Source organism: Syngnathus leptorhynchus, chromosome 2 (genome assembly GCF_054491065.1).
Source record: "Syngnathus leptorhynchus isolate UIUO chromosome 2, UIUO_Slep, whole genome shotgun sequence".
NCBI lineage: Eukaryota > Metazoa > Chordata > Actinopteri > Syngnathiformes > Syngnathidae > Syngnathus > Syngnathus leptorhynchus.
The window spans coordinates 769,531-795,319 of NC_141196.1; the positions used below are offsets into that span (position 1 = coordinate 769,531).

A 25,789-nucleotide genomic window follows, 5' to 3' on the forward strand; every position below is an offset into this window, starting at 1 on the left:
TTTATGTACTCTACCGCCACCTACTGGCATCCGTCCACCCGTTGGCGTTTGCTAGCTCTTAATGTTGAAAAAAGCCGGAAGTTGCTTTTGAGTGACGTATGCGGAGCTTGACGCGAATCTCCTCGGATCGCTGCGGCTCATCCCTCCCTCCATCGCGGCTTTGTTCGCCGGCCGGGATTGTTCCATGCAGGTTGGTTTTGTTCCTTCTCGCTTTTCGAGTCGAACAGAGGAAAGAAAACGGGGGTATTGTCAAGAACCGTTCGTCCTAAAGAAAAACTGTTTTGGGAGAGCGCACTTGTTATCAGTGGCTTTATTTCGAGGATGGAGTGCGTGTCATAATGAAATGGCGGCCGAGTCCGCTTCGATGACGGCCGTCATGTCATCAGCTGCTTGTGTTGTGCGTGTCAGTGAAGCCGAGTGGTGCATTGCGGAGGAGCGGCCAGGTGCCCGATGACGTAGTAGGGTAGGCGGGGTCAATAGCGACGCGACGCGACGCGACCCCTGTGTGATGTTGTGACGGCGTCATTTTCTTTTTCGGCCTCCGTCCAATTGTCTCATGGGCAGGTGAGCTGACTTTAGGGTGGGGAGACACCCTGGATTGGTCGCAGGCCAGCCAAACATCAGGACAAGCAATCCTTCTTGTTGTTCTTACTGACATCACATTCTCTCCAGTGGCGCACGAGCCAAGCAGAACCAAATTGAATCATTCCACTTGCAAATGAAACGCACCTTGTAAGCCGCCTGACACCTCAATGTTCCCTTTTTTGGCAAGTATTGATGCCAGGCGGCCATGTCCACCATGGTGTACCCTCGAGAAGAAGCCCTGGAACGTCTGAGCCAGGATGAGATCGTGGTCAACACCAAGGCCGTCATGCAGGGCTTGGAGACGCTGCGCGGCGAGCACGCCCAGCTACTCAACTCGCTTCTGGACTGCGCCCAACCGCCGGCCGTGCAGGAAAAGTCGGGTGCGCTCCGCAAGAGCATGGAGGCCATTGAGCTGGGCTTAGGAGAAGCTCAGGTAGGCCGCCCTCCCTCCCTCCCTCCCAAACCTCCCTCGGCTCGAGCGCCCGTCTTGTCGCGGCAGGTGATCATCGCTCTGTCGGGCCACCTGAGCGCGGTGGAGTCGGAGAAGCAGAAGCTGCGGGCTCAGGTGCGGCGCCTGTGCCAGGAGAACCAGTGGCTGCGCGACGAGCTGGCGGCCACGCAGCACAAGCTGCAGCGCAGCGAGCAGAGCGTGGCGCAGCTGGAGGAGGAGAAGAAGCACCTGGAGTTCATGAATCAGATCAAGAAGCTGGACGACGACGACGCGGCCGTGGCCTCGCCCGCCGCCGACGACAAGAACCAAATCGCCGGCGGTGAGACGGCCAAGGACAGTCTGGACGACTTGTTCCCCAACGACGACGACCACGGGACAGGTACGTGCGGCCGGCCGCTCAAAAGCTCCCACGGCGCTTGACAAAGGTATCCCGGCGCCCAGCCCAGCCCAGCGGCGAGGCGGCGGCGCAGCAGGGCGGCTACGAAATCCCGGCCCGCTTGCGGACGCTCCACAACCTGGTGATCCAGTACGCCTCGCAGGGCCGCTACGAGGTGGCCGTGCCGCTCTGCAAGCAGGCCTTGGAGGACCTGGAGAAGACGTCGGGACACGACCACCCCGACGTGGCCACCATGCTCAACATCCTGGCTCTGGTCTACAGGTGGCCGCCCCCGCTTTGGCTTTTCTGTCTCCCGCTTGAGCCACGTGACCCGCTGAGTCTTGTGTGTGTGTGTGTGTCTCGCGCAGGGACCAGAACAAGTACAAAGAAGCGGCGCACCTCCTCAACGACGCCCTGGCCATCAGGGAGAAGACGCTGGGCAAGGACCACCCGGCGGTGGCGGCCACCCTCAACAACCTGGCCGTCCTCTACGGCAAACGGGGCAAGTACAAGGAGGCCGAGCCGCTGTGCAAGCGTGCGCTGGAGATCCGTGAGAAGGTAGGACGGCCGGGCCAATTTCTCCCCATAGACTCCCCGGAACTCCCCCCCAAAAATGGAGCGACTCCTGTTTGCAGGTGTTGGGCAAGTACCACCCGGACGTGGCCAAGCAGCTCAACAACCTGGCGCTGCTGTGCCAGAATCAGGCCAAGTACACCGAGGTGGAGTACTACTACCGCCGCGCCCTGGAGATCTACCAGTCCAAGCTGGGCGCCGACGACCCCAACGTGGCCAAGACCAAAAACAACCTGGTGGGGGCGCCCTTCCGTGGGCTTTTCTTGTCCTTTTGTTCTGGGCTCTGCGTGAGGCTTCCGCCTGTGCCCGCAGGCCACCTGCTACCTCAAGCAGGGCAAGTTCAAGGACGCCGAGACGCTCTACAAGGACATCCTGACCCGAGCGCACGAGCGTGACTTTGGCTCCGTCAACAGTAAGCCGCCTACCCAAAGCCTTTTGCAACTGGCCGCGCAACAGAATAAAACCCTCCCAAAAAAGTTGGAAGTACACCAAAAAAAAAAAACCCCACAAAAAAACCCCACCCAAAAATATCTTGGACACCCCCCCCCACCCTAAAAAATTCCCATACAAAGCAAAAATTGTTCACACAAAAATGAGCACAAACTGAAGAAAAACCAACAACGCATTTGAAACAGGTTGTGTGTGTGTGTGTGTTGCAGACGAAAACAAACCCATTTGGATGCACGCCGAAGAGCGGGAAGAGAGCAAGGTGGGCGGGCACAATGGCGCGGCCACTTGGAAAACTTTCAATCGTGTTTCCTTTTGCCTGCCAGGCCAAGCAGAAGGAGGCCGGGCCCTATACCGAGTACGGCAGCTGGTACAAGGCCTGCAAGGTGGACAGGTGAGCGGGGGGGACCGCGTCTTTTCTTATTTCACCGCCACCTTGAATGGGGAGATACGTATTCTTTATCCTCGCTGAGAAACGATTTATATTACCGCCGTAGCGACAAGTCTCTAGCTTTTTCTTCTCGTCCCAGCCCCACAGTCAACACCACCCTGAAGAGTCTGGGCGCCCTCTACCGCCGCCAGGGCAAACTGGAGGCGGCCGAAACGCTGGAAGAGTGCGCCAGCAAGTCCCGCAAGCAGGTACTCCAACAAAGGAGACGCTCGGCAAGACGAGCGCAGAGTTCCCCAACTCCTTCCCTTCCTCAGGGCTTTGACGCCATCAACCAAAGCAAGGTGGTCGAGCTGCTAAAGGACGGAGGAGAGCGCCGCCACGGCAGAGAAGGCGGGAGCAGCTGCGGCGCGTCCAAGGGCGAGAGCGACGCCGACGACTCTGCCGAGTGGAACGGGGTCAGTGCCGGCCGGCCATTCGGCCCGAAAGAGCCCAACTCGCCAAATGCAAAATTCCCCCTTTTAGGACGGCAGCGGCTCCCTTCGGCGCAGCGGCTCCTTTGGGAAGATCCGCGACGCGCTGAGGAGGAGCAGCGAGATGCTGGTCAAGAAGCTTCAGGGAAGCGGACCTCAAGAACCGCGCAACCCGGGGTGGGTCAGCCAGCTGGCCACAGCTAGTGTAGCACGCTAGCGGGCCGGCGCTAGTGTAGCACGCTAGCAGGCCAGCGCTAGCGTAGCACGCGAGCAGGCCAGCGCTAGTGTAGCACGCTAGCAGGCCAGAGCTAATGTAGTAGCACACTAGCTGGGCACAGCCGTTAACATGACCACGATCATCAGGCTTGACATTTTTTTTCCCCCACCAGAATGAAGAGAGCGAGCTCCCTCAATTTCCTTAACAAGAGCGCAGAGGAGACGGCGCAGGTGAGCACGCCAGTTCCTAAAATGTGCCAGGACGCGAAAAGGATGCTAGTCGCACAAAAAAGTTGTTGTTTTTTTTTTTTTAGGACGCCAACTCAGCCCTGTCAGAGTGTCGGGGACTCAGCGCCAGCAACGTGGACCTGACAAGACGCAACTCCCTAATTAGCTAGATGCAAGCTTGGAGGCGGGGCTCAGGGGCGCACATCAAGCTGGCTTTTAGTTTTCCTTTTCGTCCGCACGTCAGACACACCGACATCACTGTTGTCCATTTCCCACTCGGCACGTGAAGGCCCAAACGGTAGCTTTGGCGTCGCCGCGTCATTCACCACGTGGCTACCGTTAGTCGCTCGCTTGCCGTCAGCTGACGGTCGCTTAGAATGTGGACGAGTCGTGCTTGTCGCTGCACAAACGTAGCACCTTCGTGAATGTCATACAATTGCATCCAAGCAGATTAGTTCTTCTAGACACTTAGTAGGAAGATCTGGGCAAATCAATAAATGCGCTTGAAGATGCTTCAATCAATGAATAAACATGTACCGGGGCAGTGGGCTTGTTTGTTTACATTCTGGCACTGGGCTCTAGGGCCATGTCTTTTTGATTCAATCAATAGATGGCTCAGGTCAATTGCAGATGAGGTCCAAAAAAGTTGAAACAAATATTTTTGGAAGAAAAAAATTGCTCACAAAAAGATATCTTTTTTTTTTTTTTTTTTTAATTGACCAATAACTACTCATTTTTTAAACCAAATAAATGGATATTTAAAATGGTACTTTTTTTTTTTAATGTAATTTTATTGATTTATTCTTTTAAACCAGATGGGCCGAACTCAATCATTTAAGTACAGCTCTGGAAGAGAAATGAGACTCATTTTACGTGAGCTTTCTTTACTCATGAGCAAATAAATAAATAAAAAAAAAAAAAAAAGCTTAATGGACCGAATTAGAGCAGTCTGGGCATATTTTGTCCAAAACAAAGACAGGCATGCTGCTGTGCGGACAAGTTTTTTGTTTTTTTTTTATTTCCAAAAGCTTTGGTGTGGATTTAGGGGGGGTGGGTGGAGGAGGGAGCACAACCAAAGGTCACATCAGCCCGTCAGAAACCTTCCTGCCGCATCTCATTAAGACTCCCGGGAGAAAAACCAAAACATCCACTTCTCATCGTTCCCTGTGCCGCTTTATTTACACCTGTAGCTACCCACAATGCTTTTCTTCTGATCACATCCCTCCTCCAGACCCACTGTGCAGCGCTGTGTGTGCGTGTGTGTGTCTCAAGTTGCGTGTACGTGTGTGTCTATGCATGTGTGTGTGTGTGTGTGTGTGTATAAATAGGCGGCTGCACAAGTAGAACAAACACAAGTTGCAGGAGTGGCCAAGCCTCTTGGCGGGCCTTACAGGTCACTCTCGCCGTACAGAGCGCTGGAGAAGGAGATGTAGTCCAGCGCGCCGGCGGGACTGTCGGAGCTGACGAAGCGCGTCATGCGGCTGATGCAGTACTCGGCCTGCTCCGGCGGAAGCTCGCGCCGGAGCTCTTCCACCGTGATGTAGTTCTGAGTTGGGTTGGGGAGAAAGAAATTCTGAAATGACCTATCTTGGGCTTCCCGACTAAAGCCGCCAATGCAGAATTTGTGAAATTTTAAATAATCAAGGGTTATAAAAAAAAAAAAAAAAAAAAAGTAAATAAAATAAAATCATGGGTTATATGTATAACAAAATGATCATTGATGAATGAAATTTAAATTTAAGGCTGGGGGACAAAAGGTTCCAGCACAAAAAAAATTAAATAATAATAATTAAGGGTTTTATATATATATATATTTTTTTTTTAAAAATCAAGGGTTATATATATATATAAATAAAAAATGGCTGGATAAAACTGGTCATTTCTTAATGATTGAAATTGAAATCTAGGGCTGGGGGCAAAACGTTGACTCAATTCACCACAAAATATGTCGAAATAAAGTCCCGTCGACATAAAAAGCCACTGGACTACTCGTGACTATAGCACCTCTAGTGGTGGGAAGTTGGTACTGCAGTCAATGAGATTAACCTTGTCATCGCAGTTTTGAAATCCCAAAGAGTATTTTGTTAGTTGGGCAATTTTTTCTTCAGAGCACGTTGCCTGAAAACATACCTTGTCTGAAGCCAGAATCTTGAAGGAGGCCATGACTTGCTCGGCGGTGTCGGTTTCGGACGTTTCTCGGGTCATGAAGTCGATGAAAGCCTGGAAGGTGACCACGCCGGTGTTGTTGGGGTCCACCAGGGTCATGATGCGGGCAAACTCCACCTCTCCCTGTGACGCACGGAAACCATTGAGCAAGTCCGAGTCCGAGTCCAGCGTAGCGGTCGAGACTCACCAGGTCGTAGCCCATGGAGATGAGGCAGGCGCGGAAGTCGTCGGGGTCCATCATGCCGTTTCTCTTCTACGGAGACAAATAGTGAGCCACGGAAGATGGCTGGCGTGCGCAGCCGCCTCGCTCACCCTGTCAAAGTGGTTGAAGGAGGCTCTGAACTCGTTGAGCTGCTCCTGGCTGATGCCCTTGGCGTCACGGGTCAGGATCTGGTTCTCCACCTCGTTGATGGTTCTGGCGATGGTGGTGAGCAGCTGCTCCCAGCCCACGCGGATGTGCTGCGGAGCATCCCGAGGGAACTCAGCGGAGAAAAAAAAAAAAAAAAAAGCCAGCCGCTCGGCCCCTCCCACCCCTCGGCCACGTTACCTCCATGGTGTAGTTGGTGTGCTTGTTGTCAAAGATGAGCGACTCCTGGCTCAGCTGGTGGTCGCCTTCCAGCTTGTCGATGTTGGACTTGTAGTTGATGATGTTCTGCTCGTACTGCTTGAGACTGTTCATCTGATCCTCCAGAGAGCCGGCGATGTCCACGCACACGTGGCTGATCTCCTGCGCGGGAGCGAGCAAGGTTTTTGAGAATGGAGGAATTGAGCGCCGGCCAGAAGCGTTACCTCCATCTTGGTTTGTATCCAAGGTCCGATGATGTTGGCCTGGGCGGCAAACTGGCGCCGGAGACGCTCGTTGGCCTGCTGTCGGGCCACTTCCTCTTGCAGCATTTGGTCTCTGAGGGGCACCAGGTGTTTCACCTGCGCACCGACGGACGGACGGACGGACATCACGCCACGTTCACAAAGACAGCGCGGGATGACCGGGAGCCCGAACTCACCGTGTCCCACTTGGTGCTGATGTCCTGCTGTGACAGGTTGGTGTACGGGTTGATGCCCGACAGCTTGATTCCGTAGGTCTGAGCGATCTTCAGGATCTCCGTGTGGATGCCCAGCGTGGCCATGCGCTCCTTGTCGGCCTCGGGCAGCGTGGCCTTGAACTGGTCGTGGGCGGTGATCAGACTCTGCAGAGGCGGACGGGGAGGAGCGAAGGTAGCGAGGAGATGGAGAACCCAGACCTCTCGGGAGGGCTTTTACTGGCGTGTTTGGGCACCTGGATCTCCTCGATGCTGTGGACGATGAACATGTCCTGCAGGTCCTCCATGGCTCCGTCCATCCAGTTGTTGAAGGGCGCCGCCCTCTTGGCGAACTCCAGGTACAGTTGGTCGATGGTCTCCCACAGCTTCTCCACGCGCTGCGGAGAGGCGCCGTCGGGGTTACAAAAGACGGCGGCCACCTGGAGCGAGGGAGATGTTGTAGTACCTCCAGGGCGTCCCGCCTCTTCTGGGTCAGAGTGCCCAGGTTGTCCCACTGGTCACAGATAGCCTGACAGCGGGCGTTGACGGTGGCGGCGTCATGGTAGTCCAGCTCGCTGGAGCGTGAGATGGAGAACAGCCAAAGTTCAAGCTCCGACGGGACGGGACGGGACGAGGCGTCTTTGTCTTACTTGAGCTCCTGCGCGATGGCGGCGATCTGCTCCACGCGATCCTGGTGAGCGGCGAGGTCGCTCTCGAAGGCCTCGTGCTTCCTCATCAGCGCTCGGATCTCCATCAGATTGGCAGATTCGTAGTCCTTCTTGGAGAGCAGGTCCTCCTTACCTGAAAGGGGCCCGAGATTGGAACCACCTGGGCAAATAGGCCCTGGCCGGACGCGCACCGACCTGCGGTCCACGATTCGTGCATGGTGCACTTCTGCTTGAACTTCTCGGCCAGGTGGTCCAGCCTCTCCAGGCGGCGGATCTCTGTGAGGAGCCACTCCTCGTAGCCTTTCTCCACCTGCTCCAGACCCTTCCAGGCGTTGGCAATGTCCTGCGGGACGGAGACGACGCCAAGCGTTGACTCGCGGACGGCTCACGTCGGAGGCGGGGTCGTGCGGGGGGGGCGGCGCTTACCGACACCATCTTGCCCTCGGAGGGCATGAAGGCGGGTCTGTTGCTGAGCCTCAGTTTGGTCTGCAGGGTGTTGAAGTTGATCTCCAGCTGACACTTCTCCTGCACTCGCGGCGGTTTGTGCACGCGGCGGTAGTCGCGGAAGTCCTCCAGCTTCTGCTGCATGGCCCGCATGGTGTGCTCGGCCACGCGGTTCTCCAGCCAAGGGATGGTGCGGCGGATCCACTCCAGAAGCTGCGCCAGACATTTTGCTCGGGACCACAGCCCCAGACCAGAAGCAAGCAAGGTTGCGGCCGAGCGCTTCTCACCTCACTGGCCAATTTCTCGTACTCCTCCATCAGCTTCTCGTTCTCCTGGTTGACCGCCAGGACTTTGCAGATACGGTTGGCGGCCGTCTCGGCCTGACAATCAGAGGGCGTCAGACGTGGCGGCTAGCCGCGAGGGCGCCAGACGTGGCGGCTAGCCGCGCGCTAGAAGCGTACCTGCTCGGCACCGGCAAAGGCGTGGTAGAAGCAGGACACGTAGGTCATGATGGCCTTCTCGTCCGGTTTGGGTGTGTTGACAATGTCTGAAGGCCACATCGATAGTTATGCGAGCCACCTTTGCAAAATGTTTGAAATGAAAAAATGGCATTTCAAGCTCACCTTCAGCGTCCAACATCTTTGGGATGTCCAGGAACTTCTCAGCCACTTCGAAGGCTGTGTTCAGATTGCCAATGGGATCGTCCTACGGGCGAGAAAACGGGGACTGTGACAACCTGAACGGAGGGAGAAAAGAAAGAAAGAAAGGCAGGGAGGGAGGGAGGGAGGGAGGAAGGAAGGAAGGGGGATAGGACAGAAGGAAGGAAGAAAGAAAGAAAGAAAGAAAGAAAGAAAGAAAGAAAGAAAGAAAGGAAGGAAGGAAGGAAGGAAGGAAGGAAGGAAGGAAGGAAGGAAGGAAGGGAGGGAGGGAGAGAGGGAGGAAGGAGGATAGGGAGCTAGGAAGGAATGATGGAAGGAAGGCAGGGAGGGAGGAAGGAGGATAGGGAGCTAGGAAGGAAGGCAGGAAGGCAGGAAGGCAGGAAGGATAGGGAGCTAGGAAGGAAGGAAGGAAGGAGAGTCACCTTTCTCAGTTTGGAGTAGTCAATGAGGTCGGGTCTGTGTCTGTGGATGAGGGCGCACAGAGCCAGGCCGTCCTTCCAACTGAGAAAGGGCAAGACCGGGAGGAAACGGTAAAGAAGGGACTTCTTCATTTGGACCAAAAGGGCCCAGCAGCTCACCTGATGTGGAAGTTCTGCACGTTGACGTTCCTGTAGGGAGCCGTCTTCCTCTGGCACCACAGCAGCAGACCCTCCTTGGCGGACGTCTCTGCAGCCGCACAAAAAAGGCCACGCCCATTTTCAGCCCCGTTCCAAACGAGAAGGTTAAGCACGCGCACACACCTTCAACAGAGATGTCCTGGATAGCGAAGCGCAAGATGATGGTCCAGATCATACCGAGGGTCATCTTGACATTGCCATCAACGATTTCTGTGAGACAACACACACACGCGCGCGAGTCTCATTGGCAAGTCCGGCGGGGTCGGCGCCCGCCGGCGCCCCGTCAGCCCGCTCACCCTCTGCGCCGATGGACACCAGCTTCACGCCTTTGCTGCAGATGAAGTCCAGAGCTTTGTTCACGTTGGCGATCTTGTGGAAACGCATCTTTCCTTTGTCTGGCTTGGGAAGCCTCTCGCCTGGCGCACGTTACACGGCGAGTCAGCCGAGGCCAGATCTTCACTTGACGCGCTGGCGGACGGACGCCTTACCTGATATGACCTCCAGGAGCAACATCAACTTGAGGCCATTCCTGAAATCCTCCTCAATGTTCTCAATCTGTGTGCCGGCTTTCCTCAGGTGGGAGTTACACCAGGCTGTGAAAGTCTGACACACAAAATCAAGTCGCCGTGAAGGCTCCGATCAGAAAAGGTCGTCGTGCTTTGGCGACCGGCCACCGCTTGATTGCGCAATAAGACCAGCCGTGAGGTCAAGTGCACTTTTTTTTGGGTCCGCAATGTCGTAAGTGACAAAGGCACTTCTAAAGGCTTTACAGTACACGCTCGGCCCGTTTGGATTTTCTTTGGGGTCACACGACACCCCATTGAGGTCACTGGCTTGCATTCAAAGGGGGGGGGGGACAGCCCTGGCAGGTGCGGGGCTCCTTTTGCGACGCATGACCAAATTTAGAAAGACTCCTAATGCAGCCCTCTCAGGCCACTAGGCCAAAATATACGTGTGTGTGTGTGTGTGTGTGTGTGTGTGTGTGTGTTAGCTCAAGGTGCACGGAGGCTAAATCGGAGCGCTATGGGACACCATCAGACAGCTGAGAAGGCGAGATTCCTGAGGCAAGCTCGAAGGGGAAGGAATGGATCGGGGAGGATGACGAGGGGGCGCAAACACCCGCCGCTAGCATGCTAATTGCTAAACGTGGGATGAAGTCACCCGCCCCCCACCCTAACACCTGTTGCTTTCTCAAGTCTTGTTATGAGGTCACTTCAGCAGCATCAGGCCCCTCCCTGATGTTTATGTCACTAGAGGGAAGGGGCGGGGGGGGGGGGGGGTCGCCTATGAGCACCCCGCTCCAAAACCAAAGCAAACAAACATGGCCGGGAGCTTCGCTTTGGCGTAGAGTCGGCGGTGGGCGGGTAGATTTGATCATTTGGGAGAGAACCGTGATGAGAGAGTATTTTTAGGAGGAAGCCGAAGCATCTGCCGGTGTCCCTTAGCCACTTGGGCTAATCTGGTCTGCAGTAAGAAAAGCCCCGCCCCCTCCTCGCCGTAATGTCATCGATGCCGCGTTTGAGCAGGTTGCAGGTGCGCTAATTGGGAAGTCGGCTGCTCGAAACTTGTATCCGTGATGTCACAAATTACAACGGAATCACAGATGCGTTCATGAGCGATGAGTTGCTTGAGTCGTTTTAGGTTGATAGAGGCGGAAGGCGTGATTATATTTAGACGCTCCTAGCAAGGCAGGGGGGGGGGGGGTGGAATTGGTTGGGGGGGGGGGGGGGGGGGGGGGGGAAGGGGGGCAAGTGAAAGACAACACTGAGAAAGTTCCAAGGCCAAAAATATCCTCACGGCCAAGGCTTGGCGCCAGGAGTGCCAAGAAAAAGAACACGTTTTAAAAAAAAAAAAAAAATGAATTTGAAAAAGTCTTAACACACACACACACACACACACATGTGCGTGAATGCATACACACACACACTCTCACAAAGACACACACACTGAAGGTAGAGGTGCGTACCTTCCTCTGCTGTTTCTCCCAGGCAGGGTCGAGCAACAGGTCGCGGTCCCAGTCATCCTCCTGGGTCATGTAGGTCTGCTCGTGGTGGATAGTGTACGTCATGTGGCTCTCCAGGGTCGTCATGGTGGCGGGCGGCTGAAAAGAGATCAACAAGAGGGGGGACACGAGCTCTCGTCCTGGGGGGCTCACGCCGTGCTCCGCTCTGACCGACTGACTGCCGTCCGGCGGGGGCTGAGTGTCGGGGCCCAAAAAGGTGCAGGGGGGGGGGGGGGGGGCGGGGGAGTAGAAGTGCACGCCCCTCTCGCGCACCCCCCCCCCCCGATCCTGCCCCCATGTGCACCTGTTGCTGCTAATGAAGCCCCCAGTCAGGGAACGGAAGCGGTCATCAGCCCACCGGGAATTCTTCGGCCAAACGCTACGCTAATATGCTAATGGCGTGAAAACCACCACAAGAGAGTCGGGAGATTTTGGATTCAGAAAGACGGTTGGCTCCAAATATTCAAGCCAATGGTTTCCAGCGGTTGTTTGACGTTGACCTAAATAGAAATGATGCATTTTTTCAATCTTTCTTTCCAAGTCCAAATCTATTTTCTGGTCTCTCCAAGCAAGCCCGGCAAGAACGGCGCTATGAAAGACACAGGAGACGGCGTTCTGTTCATTTGACTCTTTTATTGATTCCTTTCTTTGACATAACACACGTCAAACACAAACGAGTCCCGTCGCCGCGGTTACGGATAGCGCTCGGTCGTCTATTAAAAGAAGTTTGATCCATTTGTGGAGATATATTTGATACAGAATTTAACAGGAGAAATGAGACATACATTGAAAAGAAAAAGAAACCAGAGATGCCCCCAAATTAGAAAGGCCTCACCGATACTCACCTTGAGAGGGGCGGCCGGCCGTCTTGCAAAGGTCCGCCAGCATCCTGGAAGAACTCGGGAGATTGTTGAGAAGTGGCGGGTGGTCCCGCCACGCACACGGCAAGGAAGCGAAGCATTTTCCACCGTACAGTGAACCCCCGCTATATCCCGGCTTCCCGCTAGATTGCACTTTTGGACACCGGACAGTGTTTGAGTGGAGGACGTGCAAGATGGAGGCATTCTGCGAGTGAAGATGGACGCTCGCTTTTTACGTCTTGCTGCTAGCAGTTTTACGCTTCATAATTACTACACGTCGATGGCATACCTCGCACGTTGTGAGTAATCAAACGTCGATTATTGGAAGGTTGGCTTGAAAATAAGCACTCGAAAATTCTCTTTGTATAGACACACACACACACACACAAACATATATATTTTATATATAAATGTTTGTATACATATATAATATATATAAACATTTATATACACATATGGAAATATGTTATTAGATACACGTACACACATATATGTTTAAATATATTTCCTCCTGGGATGAATAAAGTACCTATCTTGCATAGAGCATCGATAGACAACAGCTATGGCGGCGGCCTGCCTAAAACGTTGGCGTTATGAAAAGATTTGTACAAGATTGAAAAGAAGGATTTTTTTTTGCCCATGATGGGTCAATTAGCGTCCCCACACGGTTCAAGTAACAAGTGAGCACACAAAAAAAAATGACAGCACATCATCCGATTCTAATTCGATTATTAGTGTCTTGCCCACTCCGACGAATCTCGACATGGTATTTTGGGATTTGCCTGCCACGCTAAACAGGGGTTCACTCTACCTGGATGCTGCACACACGCAGGCACGCACACACACATCTTTGGTCCACATTCCCTCATCTCCCCCGGCAACAAGGTATGAGGCAGCGCAAGGATCCGGCAGAGCCGAGTCGGCATTCCCATCCATGGGGGGGGGGCGGCGGCGGTGACGGCGGGAAAAAAAAAAAAGGACGGTGTGTAAACGGCGGCTGGAAGTGGGGGGTGAAGGGGGGGTACGAGGGCGGCGAATGCGGCGGAACGGTATCGACTTTCGGCCAGGGGGACGAGCGGCTCGGTGTCTCCATTGTTGCAAAGCGAGGCAACAGCTGAGGTGGGTTGAGACTGGAGGTGGGTTTAAGCCCGCCCCCAGAAAAGGGGGGAGAGAAGGAGGGAGGGAGAGAGGGAGTGTGTGTGTTTGTGGTGATGGTGGGGGCAGTCTCGGGGACAAGGCAAAGGGAGATGGGGGGGGGCAAAAGCTCGGTTGGTTTACCTTGGTGGCGACTTGACGTCACGCTAAAAAGTCATCCACGCCGCCCACGCCGCCATCCAGGTGACCTAATTCAGTTGACACAGTTAGTGGGGGTGGGGGTGGGCGGACATGGCGGGCCGGTGGCATCATGCACAGTCGACGACACACAAACACACCGTGGCGAACCCCACCCCACCCCGCATGAAGAAGAGGAGCAGCAGGAGGAAGAAGAAGACCAAGCGCACATGGGCCCAAGCTTTGTGTTTCTTTAGTCAGTCAGCACGAAACATCCACAGAAGGTTTATTCAACTTTGGATACACGTGTCAATCCGAGCGAGCATGCCCTCCAGAAAACGAGACACACAAAAAAAAAAAAAAGTGGACACCAAATTCTACAAAGGATGCAATCGCAAGATTACACTGTGACCACCAGAAGGGGGGGGAGGGAGGAGGGGGGGGGGGGCAGCAAGGCAGTAGGGCGATTTGTGGGGTGTGTCTATGTGCAGCTATCAAAAGGTTCATTTCAACAAAACAGGATCGCTGGAGTCACCAAAATCTCGATATCACCCATGTGTGACAATGAACGTCAAGCCCCGCCCCCAACGGTGAATGTCAAAAGTGGCAGAGTCCCACAAGTCGACATGCAACGGCAGTAACAAACAAAAAGACGGAAGGGAGGAGGTAGGCTGCTGTTCCAAAAAAAAAAAAATTCCCACGTTGCAATGACGACAGCAGGCGTGTTGGGGGAGAAACTTAAAAGTTGAAGTGTGCGTCCACATCGTGGCAACGCTCATCTCGACTGAGCTAGCTAATTCAGATAAGGCAACTAAGACTCCGCCCCCCCCTCCCTCCCTCCGACATCACTCGAACACACACAGAAGAATGGCGAAGTGGCCCGTAAACAGACTTTGAAGGCGAGTCGCACAGGCGGCTCGCTACTGGCACAAAAGGAAAAGGTCACCACCTCTCCCAAAGTTGGCTACGTTGAGCTTTGGGGCCTCCAACGCACGTCGCGGCTAAACTTCATTTGACCTCGTCCAAACATTTTGGGCCCGTTGCAAAGAAGTCCATTTTCAAGCCAAACTTTAGAGGTCAAATCAAGTTCAGCCCCCAAGTTGGGGAAAAAGCTCAACATGGCAAACTTTTCAGAGAGCGGCGGGCGGGCAGGCGGGCGGGCGCGTGGTCTCGGCGACTGGCACGACGACAAGAGCAGAGGTCAAAAGGTTGGCCGACGGGTGGCGCAGCGCGTGACGACGGCCAAGCAGCTTAATAGCCCCGCCCATCAGACACAAAAACAGCCCGCAAAGGAAGGGTGGGTGGGGGGAAAGGGCAGACTATCGGAAGGGGGGCTCAGGCGTGTGAAGGGAGAGTTCGGGGCGGCGGAGGATGGACTCCTTGCGCGTGGTCGGCGGCAACGGCGGCTCATACACCCTGGGCGCAGCAATGGCTGCGGCCACGGCCGCTGCGGTGGCGGCGGCGGCGGCGGGGACCACTGGCCTGAGGGCGTCCAGCGCGGCCACGGGCTGGCCGGACATGGCCGAGATGGCGGTGACGGCCCCGGGGGAGGGGTAGGCGTACTGGAAGTGAGGGTACTGCTGCAACTGCTGGTAGTAGTCAGCATAGTATCTGCACGGGGCGGCAACAGGAAGAGCGTTACAAACACGAAGCCCAGCCCAACGTTCCTTCCTCTCATCCCAAAAATCAAAAGTGACTGATTATTTGGCTGCTGGCTGAAAAACCCCAAAAATTGCCTTTCACGACAAGTACGTTTGTCCGGCTCTTGTCCCGTGGCTTCTGGCGTCCTCTTCGGCCACATTGCTCGACTCGGGGCTTGTTCTGGGCTCTTTGCTTTCTTTCCATCGGTCCATCCGTCAAATCACCTTTGCTATTTTGGGAATAACGTTTTGACAGTGGGGGCAGGGGGGGGGGGTACCAACGTTGGTTGGTGTGTAACGCGTGAGGGAATGGGGAGCGAGGCTCGGGCGATTTCTCAAGTTGGGTTCGTTTGTTCTTACATCAGCAACTGTAAACAAGCGGTGCTACTTACCAATGTCGTCGCTCACTCCAGGTCGGCAATTTTATTTTATTTTTTTCTCTTTCTAACATCTCCATATTAGGAGCAGGATTTAACAAAAGCAGCGGACCTTGTAGTAACCAGCTCCTAAATTTGAGTTTAGTAGCTGTCCCTGTCTCGTTGGCTTTCCCTCCAGCTTCGAAAGCAAAAGCACGAGAGAGAGAGAGACACGATACACTTGCAGAGACAGAACCATGACGAGGCCGTCATAGGGGGGGAAAAAAAAAAAAAAAAAAGAGATAAAAATTACTATTATTTTTTCCATTACGTCCAATCGCAATTATCTTTTTTTTTTAGAGCCAATTTTAGCATCTGTACTGAAAACTAAAGAAACTAGAGAGTAGTTCAACATTTTATTCAACATATGAAGTAATTTTTTTTTTTTTTTTGGGAAACAAAATGAAAACGCTCAACATAGAAAAATATGAAAACATTTTGTTTTCTCAACAGTACAACATATGTAGAACAAGATGAAATAAAAACAGTGAGCTAGTTTACAGTCTTGAAGGTTTTGGCAGGGAGACAAGACTGCAAAGAAACAAATTGGAATCGCCAAACAGACAATTTGGGAGTTAAACATCATTTGGGCCAGTCGGGTGCCAAAGCGCTTCTGACTGCACTACGAGCAAATCTTGGGTGGACACGTCCCTGATTGATAGATCGATCACCATCTGGAGCTTCGCACCAAACTGGATTTTGGGGTTCAAAATCCAACCGGTCCTGTGGCCTGTTTTTTTTTTTTTTTTTTAATCCTGTCTTTTGGATCTGAGACTACATTTGGAAACAATTGTTTTCGTGTTGGGTTTAAAAAAAAAAAAAGGAATAAAAAATAATCAGTCACCTTTTCATTTTGGGGGATTTGCCAAATGAAAGCGTCTGGATGAGCAACACGCAGGCAAACGAAGACGTGGCGGTCGGTCGGTCGGCGGGCGGGCGGACGACGTCCTACCTTGCCACGTGGTCCTCAGTCGCCTCTGACGCCGCCTCCTCCGCGGCTCGGCCGGCAGGTGTCGGGAGCAGGGAGCGCCGGGGTTTGGAGCGCTGGTAAATGAAAGGCTTCATGATGGGGTCCGGCAGGAGGGGGGCAGTTCGTCGGAGCGGGCTGCGGTCCCGTTCGCTGGACTTGGCCGCCGCCACTGCCGCCTGCTGCTCGGCCATCACTTGCTGGCCTTGAGCGAAATAATGGGCCTGTCTGGCCGCTTCAAAGATGGCCGTGGTGGGGTCGGCGGCGCCCATGGCGGTGAGGTGAGCGTAGGCGGGCGATATGGCCGGCGCCACCGTGTAGGCGGGGTTGACCGCCGCCGACTGCATTTCCAGCCCCGCCGTTAGGTAGATGGGGTTGGCCATGCCCGGCGTGTAAACGGGCGTGGTGTAGGCCGAGGCGGCGGGATTGGCCGCCACCTGGCCGTAGAGGTTGGGGGCCACCGAGCTGTAAACCTGAGCGGCCCCGGACGTCAGCGCGGCCTGGTTGGCCACCGAGCCGTACAGCTGATTGGCCACGTTGGCGCCGTACACCTGACTGGCCAGGGCGCCGTAGACGGCCGGGTTGACGGGGTTGCCGTCGGTGCGGGTGCCCGTGGTGATCCCGGTGAGGGCGGCGTACGTGGGGTCAAAGGTGGAGGTGTTGTACACCGAGTTGTGCACGCTCTGCTGCACTTGGAGGGGCAGGCCGGCGGCGGCCGCGGCGGCGGCGGCCAAGACGGCCGCCTGACTTTGGTACTGCTCCAGGGTGGGCTTGCCCACGGGACACTCGCCGGCGTAGTGGCCCTGCTTGCCGCAGTTGACGCAGGGGATCTTGCCGGTGGGGGTCTGCTTGCTGGGCTGTACTTTGGAGAGCTCCACAGAAAGCGGGCGGCCCTTGAAGGAGGTGCCGTGGAGCGCCTCGATGGCCTGCAGCGCGTCTTCCTTGTTCTCCATGTGCACAAAGGCGTAGCCTGAGGAAGAAGAAGGCCTGGCTGTCAGCGTTGTCGGCAATGGCTCCCGGAGAGCTAACTGAGACTCACGTGCGATGGAGCGTTGGGAAATTCACCCAATTTTCAAAGTTGGAAGAAGAAACCAGGAATTGACCAAATGAACTTCAACATAGACTGCAAAAACGTACTTGAGCTCAAAGAAGCCGATTTTGCGGCCATCTGGCTCGACAGAGTTAATTATTCACGGTCCCGCTATTTCTCAGTATTTGGAATGACTGTTCATATTATTTTGGGTGTCGTTACACTGTCGGCCAATAGATAGCGGCCCCCTAGGTTTGACACAAAATTTGAAAGGAGACCGATAACATCAATTATTTGGAGACTAGCTGAGCCAGAAATCGGGGCGTTGCGTGCAGGCCAATTATTTGGTGTGTCATTACGCTGTCGGCCGCTAGATGGCGCCACACTAGGTTTGGCATGAAATTTGAAAGGAGACCGACAACATCAATTATTTGAAGATTAGCCGAGCCAGTTTCATTCATGAAATCGGACAGTCGCATAGAGACGAGCGAGCGTGGCGGCTATTCTTTTTAGTTTGGGCACCTTCGGTCGACACGTCGTCGGTCGGGTGTCAAGTATTGGCTCACCTTTGACTTTGTCACATTCCAGAACTTTGCCAAAAGTCTGAAAGAGCTGCTGGAGATCCTCGGTGGTGCACATGCCACTCAGGTTGCCTACAAAGACTTTGGTGGAGTGCAGCGGACGCCCGCGCGACTCCTCCACCACCAGGTTGCGCCCGCGGAACTCGCGGCCGTTCAGCTCTCGGATGGCGCGCTCGGCGGCGCCCTCGCCCTGCAGGTGCACGAAGGCGAACTGTCGCAGCACGCTGCAGCTCACCACGTGGCCGTACGGCTCGAAGATAGACGACAGCTCCTCCTGGGTGGCGTCCAGCGCTAGGTTGCCCACAAAGAGCTTCACTGTGTGCCCCTTGTCCATGGTCCTGCGCGAAGGGAGGAAAGGGCGCGTCGTTAATTCGGCGCGTCATTCAAAGCCGCCCGGAACGTGACAACCGGGCGGCGGGTTTCCATTTGGCGCTGGAGACAACTGGTCCCGCATCAGCTGCTTTTGCAGACAATGATAGCACACTGAGCAGAGAATTGTCTGGATGCTCGCTACGTACGATTACGACACACTCTGATGGTGTCACCGTAGCAAAATTCCAAGCAGCCTTGAAAAGACATCTCCAAAAGCGTGACATTTTTAATCGCAGTCTGTGCAATCATTGCCTTGACAAAGAGTGCAAGCCATTTGGACTAACAAAGCCACGTGAGGACTGAGCAATAGAGGAAGAAACAAAATGTGGACACAGGTTTTTGCCCAACAATAACCATACGTTCCCTTACAGAAAAAAAAAAGGACACAGCTGTACAACTATTTCACAAAAACAAAATGATTCTCGCACCTGCTTCTGTGATCTCTAGCTCAGTGTCAAATAGAAAAATTGCTTTCACAGAAGAAATGCAGACAAAGCAAGCACAAAGACTTGATCGCTATCAACTGCCCACTGAGCTCACTATTGGGGATCCCCGATCTAGGAAATGCCAGCCACCAAGTGCTGAGAAAAACAAGTGTCGTGTTGACTTGACTTGAGGTGCAGTTATAAACACATTTTAGATGGAAGATCTTTCTGTTTGAGCTCATTTAGTGTTGGCTAAAGCCATAGCAGCTCTCTTGTCCTGAGGGGGTCGGAGGCCTCTTTCGACCGACTAGGGAAGACCTTCAAAGTGCTCCACCGCAGTTTAATGATCGGCAGGGTCGCAAATTCCACATCCTATCAACATTGGTCTTGGCTCATGCAAAGGTGAGCAACTCTGCTGCCGCTAGCCATAGAGTAGCACCACAACAAACCGACTGGACAGTGTCCATCAGTTTCTTCACAGGCCGATCAGAGCGGCGTGCTGATGACGTCACCGCACGCTGACTCATCACACTAGCGTCGACGCAGAATCGAGTTAGCAACGAAACGGCCGATAGACGACAACAAACAATTAGCCGGTGTCGGGGCACAAAGCGTGCATAGCCCGAGGACGCTTAACATAACACGGACGGAATTCTGGTGGTGGTGGGGGGGAACAGTACAAGCAAAAACCGAACACGCCGTGGAAAAATCCAATAGAAACTCGTCACACAAATGAGACAGCTCGAAGCACGTCGAGCGGGCTAACGGGAAGAACCCAAACAAAACAGCAGCCGGCGCCAACATAAGATGACTTGTTGCTTTCGGTACCGATCCAATAATCAGGAAAACGTCGGACGGTAGACAAAAGAATTGCTCCAATCGACCATCTTACCTTGGCGCTGCTGTGGCTGGCTGCTTGTCTTTTTCAAAATGGTCGCGGCAGCTTCCGCCTGGCTGCCCGACATTCAAGGGGGAGGGGAGGGGGCGCGCGCGCGCGCACGTCTGTGTATTGTTAGGAGGGTGGACGCGCGTCCACGTCGGTGCGCGCGCGTCTGTGTCTTGGGAAAGGGGGTGGACGCGCGTCCACGTCAGCCCGCTGGCTGGCTCAATTGAATCAAGTCAAACGAAGTCAAATTCCTTGTTTGGCACGCTCAAACATGGCGAATAAATTCTTCTTGAATCTTGGAGTTTATTCTTGTTTTTTGACACCTTCTCGGAGGAATACAGTTTATTTCCAATATATTTGTATTTATATATATATTTTTTATATATTTATATTTTTACAATTGATATATAATATGTACTCAATATTTCATTGGTGCCAGCATCAGGTTATGACAATTATGGCGGCCTAGATTTTGGGGCAACACCCATAAAAGTAAATGCAAACAAATAATGGATTTGTGTCACTAAAACAAAAGTGACACAAGCGATTCTGAACACCCCTGGGCGGGATTGACAGACAAAATTGAAAAAAAACAACAGCAGTCACTGAACTAGCTTCAGGCAAACTTTGTAATTAAAATAAACATTTTCTTTACCTCATCTACAATCAACTTGGTCCATCAGAACTTTTGACACGACTATACATTTCTACTTTCAGTCATTGGACGTTTTCTATCAGCTTGCGCGTGTTTGGGGTGGTCTTCGATCAAAGGTTGCTCCGCCCTTTGCCGGCGATGGGCCGCCCTCGCTCCTCCCACAGCGTGAGCCCGTCACAGGCGCACACCTGCTTAGGGTTCTGGAAAAGGCCGGCCGACCTGGCGATGATTCCGCACGCTAGCCTGCCCACCAGTCGGCGAGCAAGAAGACGAGACTCGGTTGGAAAATTTGGCGCAACGGCTCCCGCGCCACGCCCTCACCCTACCTGGCGCCCGAGTTTCCTGTCATTTTGGAGAGCGGGTGGCCACCGAGGCCCAGGTCGTCAGGCCCAGAATCCACCACCAGAGACCGTCCGATCACGTCCCAGACCTGCAGCGGGTCACTCGCACCTTTACATCGAGATCCCGAGATTGTGCGTGCGTGCGTGCGTGCGGTACCTTCAGCTGACTGTCCTCCAGTCTGAACGACGCTCTGCCATCGGGTCCGGACAGAATATTTCCAAGATCACCAACATGCTGCACGATGACAACAAACTTTAGAGACACCACTGACACCAGCACATAGTCATGCCCGGTTCCAAGATAATCCTCACAGGGGTCAAATCCAGGTCCAGAAAGTTTGGCTTTAATCACAGTTGCTTCTTTCATATCAATCGAGCGCAAATATTTAAATGGCACTCGGTACCTTCTACGACATAATTCAAAATCCCAACATCGTACCCGCTCAGCATCTTGTGGACCGCCGTGTGGTCTTCCAAACGGGTTGTAGTGCTCGCCACAGCTGCACACAGTCAGTCGGGCTGGATTTACTAAAGTAGCATTTTCAGGTCTTTGTCAAGGTAGCGTGAAGACCCCTCACACACCTGAGGCAGTCCTCGGTGAGGTCGCCTAGCGTGTGAACGTGGAGGCCGTGGGCGCCGGGCTCCAAGCCATCTATGGTGCCGTCGATCAGGCAGCGCTGCTCGGACAGCTGCAGAAAACGCACCACTCCCTGGACCCGGCCCTCCTGGCTGGCTAGCATTGCCACAGCAGCGCCCAGATCTGTCAAAGCCACACCATGAGTGACCACGGTCTCCATTTTTGATTACGTGTGTGTGTGTGGGCACCTTGGTCCTCTAAGTTCCCCATGCCCTTAAGCACAGCCTGACGATGGGTGCTTTCAATCAAGGCCTGCACCTCGCCACTGCTCAGGGATGTCTCCACCAGGACGCGTCCTTCGCCGACGTCCACGCTGACAGAGTGGATGCCTGACAAGGGGAAAACTGGAGGTTCTCAAACTTTTTGGGTCCAGGGAAAACCTTGTATAGCACTTTTCCAGCTAGAGGGTGCTTCCCACTAAGCTCCTCATTGGCCTACTGAGGGCGCAGCATCAGGGGCAACCCGAAGACCCTTTGACGTGATCGCAGGGGCCAAGGATTGAAGGCGCAACCTCTGACCTGTGAGGCGACCTCTCTACCACTGAGCAAATAAACGAGGATGTAAATAACAAAACTCGTGACTCGTGAATGAGTCACAGGCAGAACTCTTGCCATGTTTCCCATGTTCAGTGTAAATGTTCATTTTTTGCAAGTGTTTTTGTTCATTATGATGATGACTATTATCATTTGATTTATTTTTCTATTTCCTACTCTTTGACAAACCCCTAGTGGGGGTCTGGGAAGTTTGACAACCACCGATCTAAATGAGATGAAAAAGTAGCTCTCTAACCTGTTCGGTGTTCAAGAGCAGCTTTCACTTGATCACGACAGCCATCACACGTCATCTGCACCGCAAACTCCAGCTAAACAAACGTCAGGCACACACCAAATAAAATGCTATGTTTTTAGCAATTTGGCTAACCGGCTAGCTGTGAAATGTATCCATGTTCAACGCTTCCTGACATTAAAACGTGTGCTTGTCAAACCTTTGCTGGTTTATGCGCGTCCATGGCGTCTACGCGTTGGTCGCTGAAGGCATTCAGTAATCGAGATTCGATCAAATCCTAACTATTTTCTGCTTTCATAAGCGGAAGATATCAGGGAGCGCGCACCGCCATGATGGTGAGGGCTTAAAGACGCCACCACCACCTCCGCCGCCATATTGGTGAGGTCTTCACCTTGTTAAATGTCATGAGTGCCACCTGATGTCGTTGACGCGCCACAGCAACTCACCAAATAGCTTGAGGCTTCTTTTTCCGGGTTATTAGGAGAAGGAGGAGGAGGAGGAGCAGGCAGTGTGGGATGGGATGGGATGGGATGGGCAAAGGGTGGCTGACGGCTCCCTTCAGCATCCAGTCGACGGGAGGTGAAAAGAGCGCTCCAGCCGCGCGGGAATCGGGCGGGACGATGACAAAGGTGGGAATCGCTTCTTCTTCTTCTTGTTGTTTTCCCGCTAGAACGTGCCTTTATGTACATGTTGCGGTAGGCTGCGAGAGAGGGTGTCTTTTTTGTTCTTGTGCTTCTCCATCACGTTCCACGTCATTCCGGAGGGAGGTAGGATGAGTCCAGATGGCCGAGGGCTTGAGTGACATTTGGGCCACATTCCAAGGGCTTTCGTCCACAATTCTTGGCATGTCCGGCAGATTAAAAAGGTCCGCGTAGGAGATTAAGCCCTGGCTCAGCAACGCCATTATGTAGGCTTTATTATTATAATTATTTTTGCTCCTGGGATGAAGCACACAACATGATTTGTGCCGGCCCAAGCCTTGACCCGACCCGACCGGACTGGACAGTCGTCACCTGTGCTGGCTGAATGAAACCTTGACGTCAGGAACATGGCCGAATACTGTGTGTGTGTGTGTGTGTTGTCATTTTATATTATTTGGCTGCCTCAGACACTTGAGTAGCATCGTACCTAAAGTTTAATAAACAAACAAATAACATTTTGGGGATTCCTACCTCCCTGCGAAACAAAAATTGAACAACGCCAATTTTGGTTGAGGGAAACAGCTGAGATTGAAATTGGCTTCATCTAGCTGTCAAAAAGAGAATTCTGGACAAGTTGTTTGAAATGTCATTTGCCACCGTCGCAGTGGAAGCGGCGCAGAGCATGAGGACGTCACGGAAGGTCTTTCTGGCCCTCATCGCCGTCACTCTGGTGACTCTGCTGATGTACTACGGCGCCGATCGGAGATGGTGAGCGATGGCGCGCGAGGCATCTTCGCTTTTGTTTGTTCACGGCCACTTTCCCGCCTTCAGGACCGCTTCCCATTTGGACCCGGGCCCGTGCTTCCGTCGTGCGGGGGGCCCGAAGGCCAAGCGGACCAACGTGGCCTTCCTGAAGACTCACAAGACGGCGGGCAGCACGGTGCAGAACATCTTGTTCCGCTTCGCCGAACGCCACGGGCTGAGCGTGGCGCTGCCCAAACAGCAATACTGCCACACCTTCAATTACCCCAAGGCCTTCAGCGCTCATTGGGTGCACCCGCACACGCTTCCGCCCAACATCATCAGCAACCACATGCGCTTCAACGGCGCCGAGGTGCGCCGCCTCATGCCCGCCGACGCGCGCTACGTTACCATCCTGAGGGAGCCGGCCGCCATGTTCGAATCGCTCTTTGGCTACTACGGCCAGCACGCTCAAGCCTTCAGGAGCGTCCCCGGGGGCTCGCTGGACGTCTTCCTGGAGCATCCGCTGCGCTACTACCGCCCGCAAGATAAGCGTTCCAATTTGGCCCGGAACACGCTCACGCACGACCTGGGCGGCGACAAGGACCGCCCCGCCACGGATGCGGCGTACGCGCGTTCCTTCACCGCCCAAGTGGAGCGAGTCTTCTCCTTGGTGATGATCGCCGAGTATTTTGACCAGTCGCTGGTTCTCCTGCGTCACCTTCTCTCCTGGGACCTGGACGACCTGGTCTACGTCAAGCTCAACATGCGCGCGGCCAGCTCCAAGCGCCGCCTCACCCCGGACCTGGCCGACAAAATCCGCAGGTGGAATTGGATCGACGCGCACCTGTACGATCACTTCAACGCCTCGCTGTGGCGCCGGCTGTCGGCTTTGGGTTCGGCCTGCGTGGAGCGGGAGGTCCGCCTCCTGCGCGCCGCCCAAGAGAAGCTGCTGCGGAGCTGCTTCGGTGGACGCCGGCCTCTGCCCAGTTTAGCGGGCGAGATCCAGAACAAGGACCTACGGCCCTGGCAGCCCAACGCCAAAGTGGGCATCCTGGGCTACAACCTCCCCGCCAACCTGAGCGGCGGTCTCTCCGGCTCCAGGCGGGACCTCTGCCAGAAGCTCATCATGCCCGAGATCCAGTATACCAAGATTCTCCTGCGCTCCCAATCCCTTCGCTACTGCCAGAACCACCAGCACTGTTCTCCAACTAGTCATTCAGTTCAATGACGTGGTTTCGATTTGAGAAGCTCGCCCGACCAGGAGCTCTTCCCCGCTGAACCTGAATTCGCCGGAGCCTCCACCCCGACGTCCTCACCAGGTCCGAGAGGCCTCTTGTGGCAAGGGGGAGGGACGTGAGAACCGAGAAGGAGACTGGGAGACTGGGACTCTGGCATCTCAGGAGAAGGAAACCAAGTTTCTGCCTACACTTCAGTTGCTATGACAACTAGGGATGGAAAAAGTGCAGCGATTTTTACATAAATACACACACACACACACACACAGAGGTGTACGTTCCTATCCAAAAGCATTGGTCAATTCCTTAGTTTTTGATGTCCACTGAAGACATTTGAGACTCCAATCCAAAAAGGAAAAGATTTAATGGGCTTCACATCTCAGGACGGGGCCGCTTTTATGCTTTTCAAGTATTGAACCAGACCATGAAACCATCTTCAACAGTTGATACATTTTCCCGTCAATTGCCAGACTCAAATGATTTTGTCGAGTCGTGAATTCACTCCGCTGCGATCATCCTGGGTGACGTCATCGCTACAGTCGAGCAGGCGTCACGTGACCTCCCACAGGTGAAACACAAAAGCCAAAAACAAGAAGTATAACGCTGAAAAGGCGACACCACGACTATCATGAAATCTGAAAGCACACAAACGTGTTTAGAAGCTGTGAACATGGAATGACATTCAGATGGATCTTTATTTCTCAGGTTTAGTCGACAACGAGAAGGCTGAGCTTTATGATGAACCGTGTGTGTAAAGCACAATGACACTTTGGGGGTGAAGTTCAGATGATTTGTTTGAAATACAACATGAACGTTGTGAACTCACACAAATGTGATGATCAAATAAAAAGAAATTCTACCAGACGTCTCACTTGGATCCAGCCTTATTTATAAAACGTAGATATAAATATATGATTTGGTTGATTGTGATACATGAATTGGTCGCTTCAAAAAGTCCATTCCCCATTTGGTTTGCATGAGATTCTTTT

General features: G+C 53.6%; 5 protein-coding genes across 6 annotated transcripts; 2 read left to right on the forward strand and 3 right to left on the reverse strand.

The window, feature by feature from the left end:
* Positions 1 to 118: 118 nt before the first annotated feature.
* Positions 119 to 4,462, forward strand: klc2 (kinesin light chain 2). Its single transcript, XM_085900605.1, has 14 exons — positions 119 to 190; positions 773 to 1,018; positions 1,085 to 1,415; positions 1,478 to 1,694; positions 1,781 to 1,970; positions 2,048 to 2,221; positions 2,298 to 2,397; positions 2,645 to 2,694; positions 2,759 to 2,826; positions 2,963 to 3,071; positions 3,138 to 3,278; positions 3,346 to 3,470; positions 3,683 to 3,740; positions 3,824 to 4,462. Exons 2-14 carry the CDS (start codon positions 791 to 793, stop codon positions 3,905 to 3,907), a joined length of 1,875 nt encoding a protein of 624 aa, XP_085756731.1. The 5' UTR covers positions 119 to 190; positions 773 to 790; the 3' UTR covers positions 3,908 to 4,462.
* actn3b (actinin alpha 3b) lies at positions 3,816 to 11,500 on the reverse strand. Its single transcript, XM_085900591.1, has 21 exons — positions 11,277 to 11,500; positions 9,799 to 9,913; positions 9,607 to 9,726; positions 9,434 to 9,520; positions 9,272 to 9,359; positions 9,116 to 9,194; positions 8,658 to 8,739; positions 8,496 to 8,581; positions 8,322 to 8,414; positions 8,017 to 8,247; positions 7,786 to 7,933; positions 7,573 to 7,723; positions 7,389 to 7,497; positions 7,180 to 7,320; positions 6,908 to 7,090; positions 6,693 to 6,827; positions 6,451 to 6,630; positions 6,216 to 6,362; positions 6,091 to 6,156; positions 5,868 to 6,026; positions 3,816 to 5,283 (listed from the first exon to the last, which is right to left on the reverse strand). Exons 1-21 carry the CDS (start codon positions 11,397 to 11,399, stop codon positions 5,125 to 5,127), a joined length of 2,682 nt encoding a protein of 893 aa, XP_085756717.1. The 5' UTR covers positions 11,400 to 11,500; the 3' UTR covers positions 3,816 to 5,124.
* An 845-nt stretch (positions 11,501 to 12,345) lies between these two features.
* On the reverse strand, positions 12,346 to 19,851 carry rbm14b (RNA binding motif protein 14b). Of its 2 annotated transcripts, none has more exons than XM_085905888.1 (4): positions 19,768 to 19,851; positions 18,064 to 18,416; positions 16,453 to 17,437; positions 12,346 to 15,055 (listed from the first exon to the last, which is right to left on the reverse strand). In XM_085905888.1, the coding sequence occupies exons 2-4, from the start codon at positions 18,410 to 18,412 to the stop codon at positions 14,764 to 14,766; spliced, it is 1,626 nt and encodes a 541-aa protein (XP_085762014.1). In that variant the 5' UTR covers positions 18,413 to 18,416; positions 19,768 to 19,851; the 3' UTR covers positions 12,346 to 14,763. The 2 variants fall into 2 exon arrangements, with proteins under 2 accessions (XP_085762014.1, XP_085762015.1); XM_085905889.1 differs by lacking the exon at positions 12,346 to 15,055 and adding an exon at positions 15,062 to 16,274.
* Positions 19,852 to 20,055: 204 nt separating this feature from the next.
* ccs (copper chaperone for superoxide dismutase) lies at positions 20,056 to 22,595 on the reverse strand. Its single transcript, XM_085903434.1, has 8 exons — positions 22,380 to 22,595; positions 22,184 to 22,256; positions 21,583 to 21,723; positions 21,340 to 21,517; positions 21,197 to 21,257; positions 20,915 to 20,992; positions 20,743 to 20,846; positions 20,056 to 20,659 (listed from the first exon to the last, which is right to left on the reverse strand). The coding sequence occupies exons 1-8, from the start codon at positions 22,401 to 22,403 to the stop codon at positions 20,527 to 20,529; spliced, it is 792 nt and encodes a 263-aa protein (XP_085759560.1). The 5' UTR covers positions 22,404 to 22,595; the 3' UTR covers positions 20,056 to 20,526.
* Positions 22,596 to 22,714: 119 nt separating this feature from the next.
* Positions 22,715 to 25,655, forward strand: gal3st3 (galactose-3-O-sulfotransferase 3). The gene is made up of 3 exons (XM_085903450.1): positions 22,715 to 22,809; positions 23,487 to 23,589; positions 23,653 to 25,655. Exons 2-3 carry the CDS (start codon positions 23,504 to 23,506, stop codon positions 24,791 to 24,793), a joined length of 1,227 nt encoding a protein of 408 aa, XP_085759576.1. The 5' UTR covers positions 22,715 to 22,809; positions 23,487 to 23,503; the 3' UTR covers positions 24,794 to 25,655.
* Positions 25,656 to 25,789: the final 134 nt, after the last annotated feature.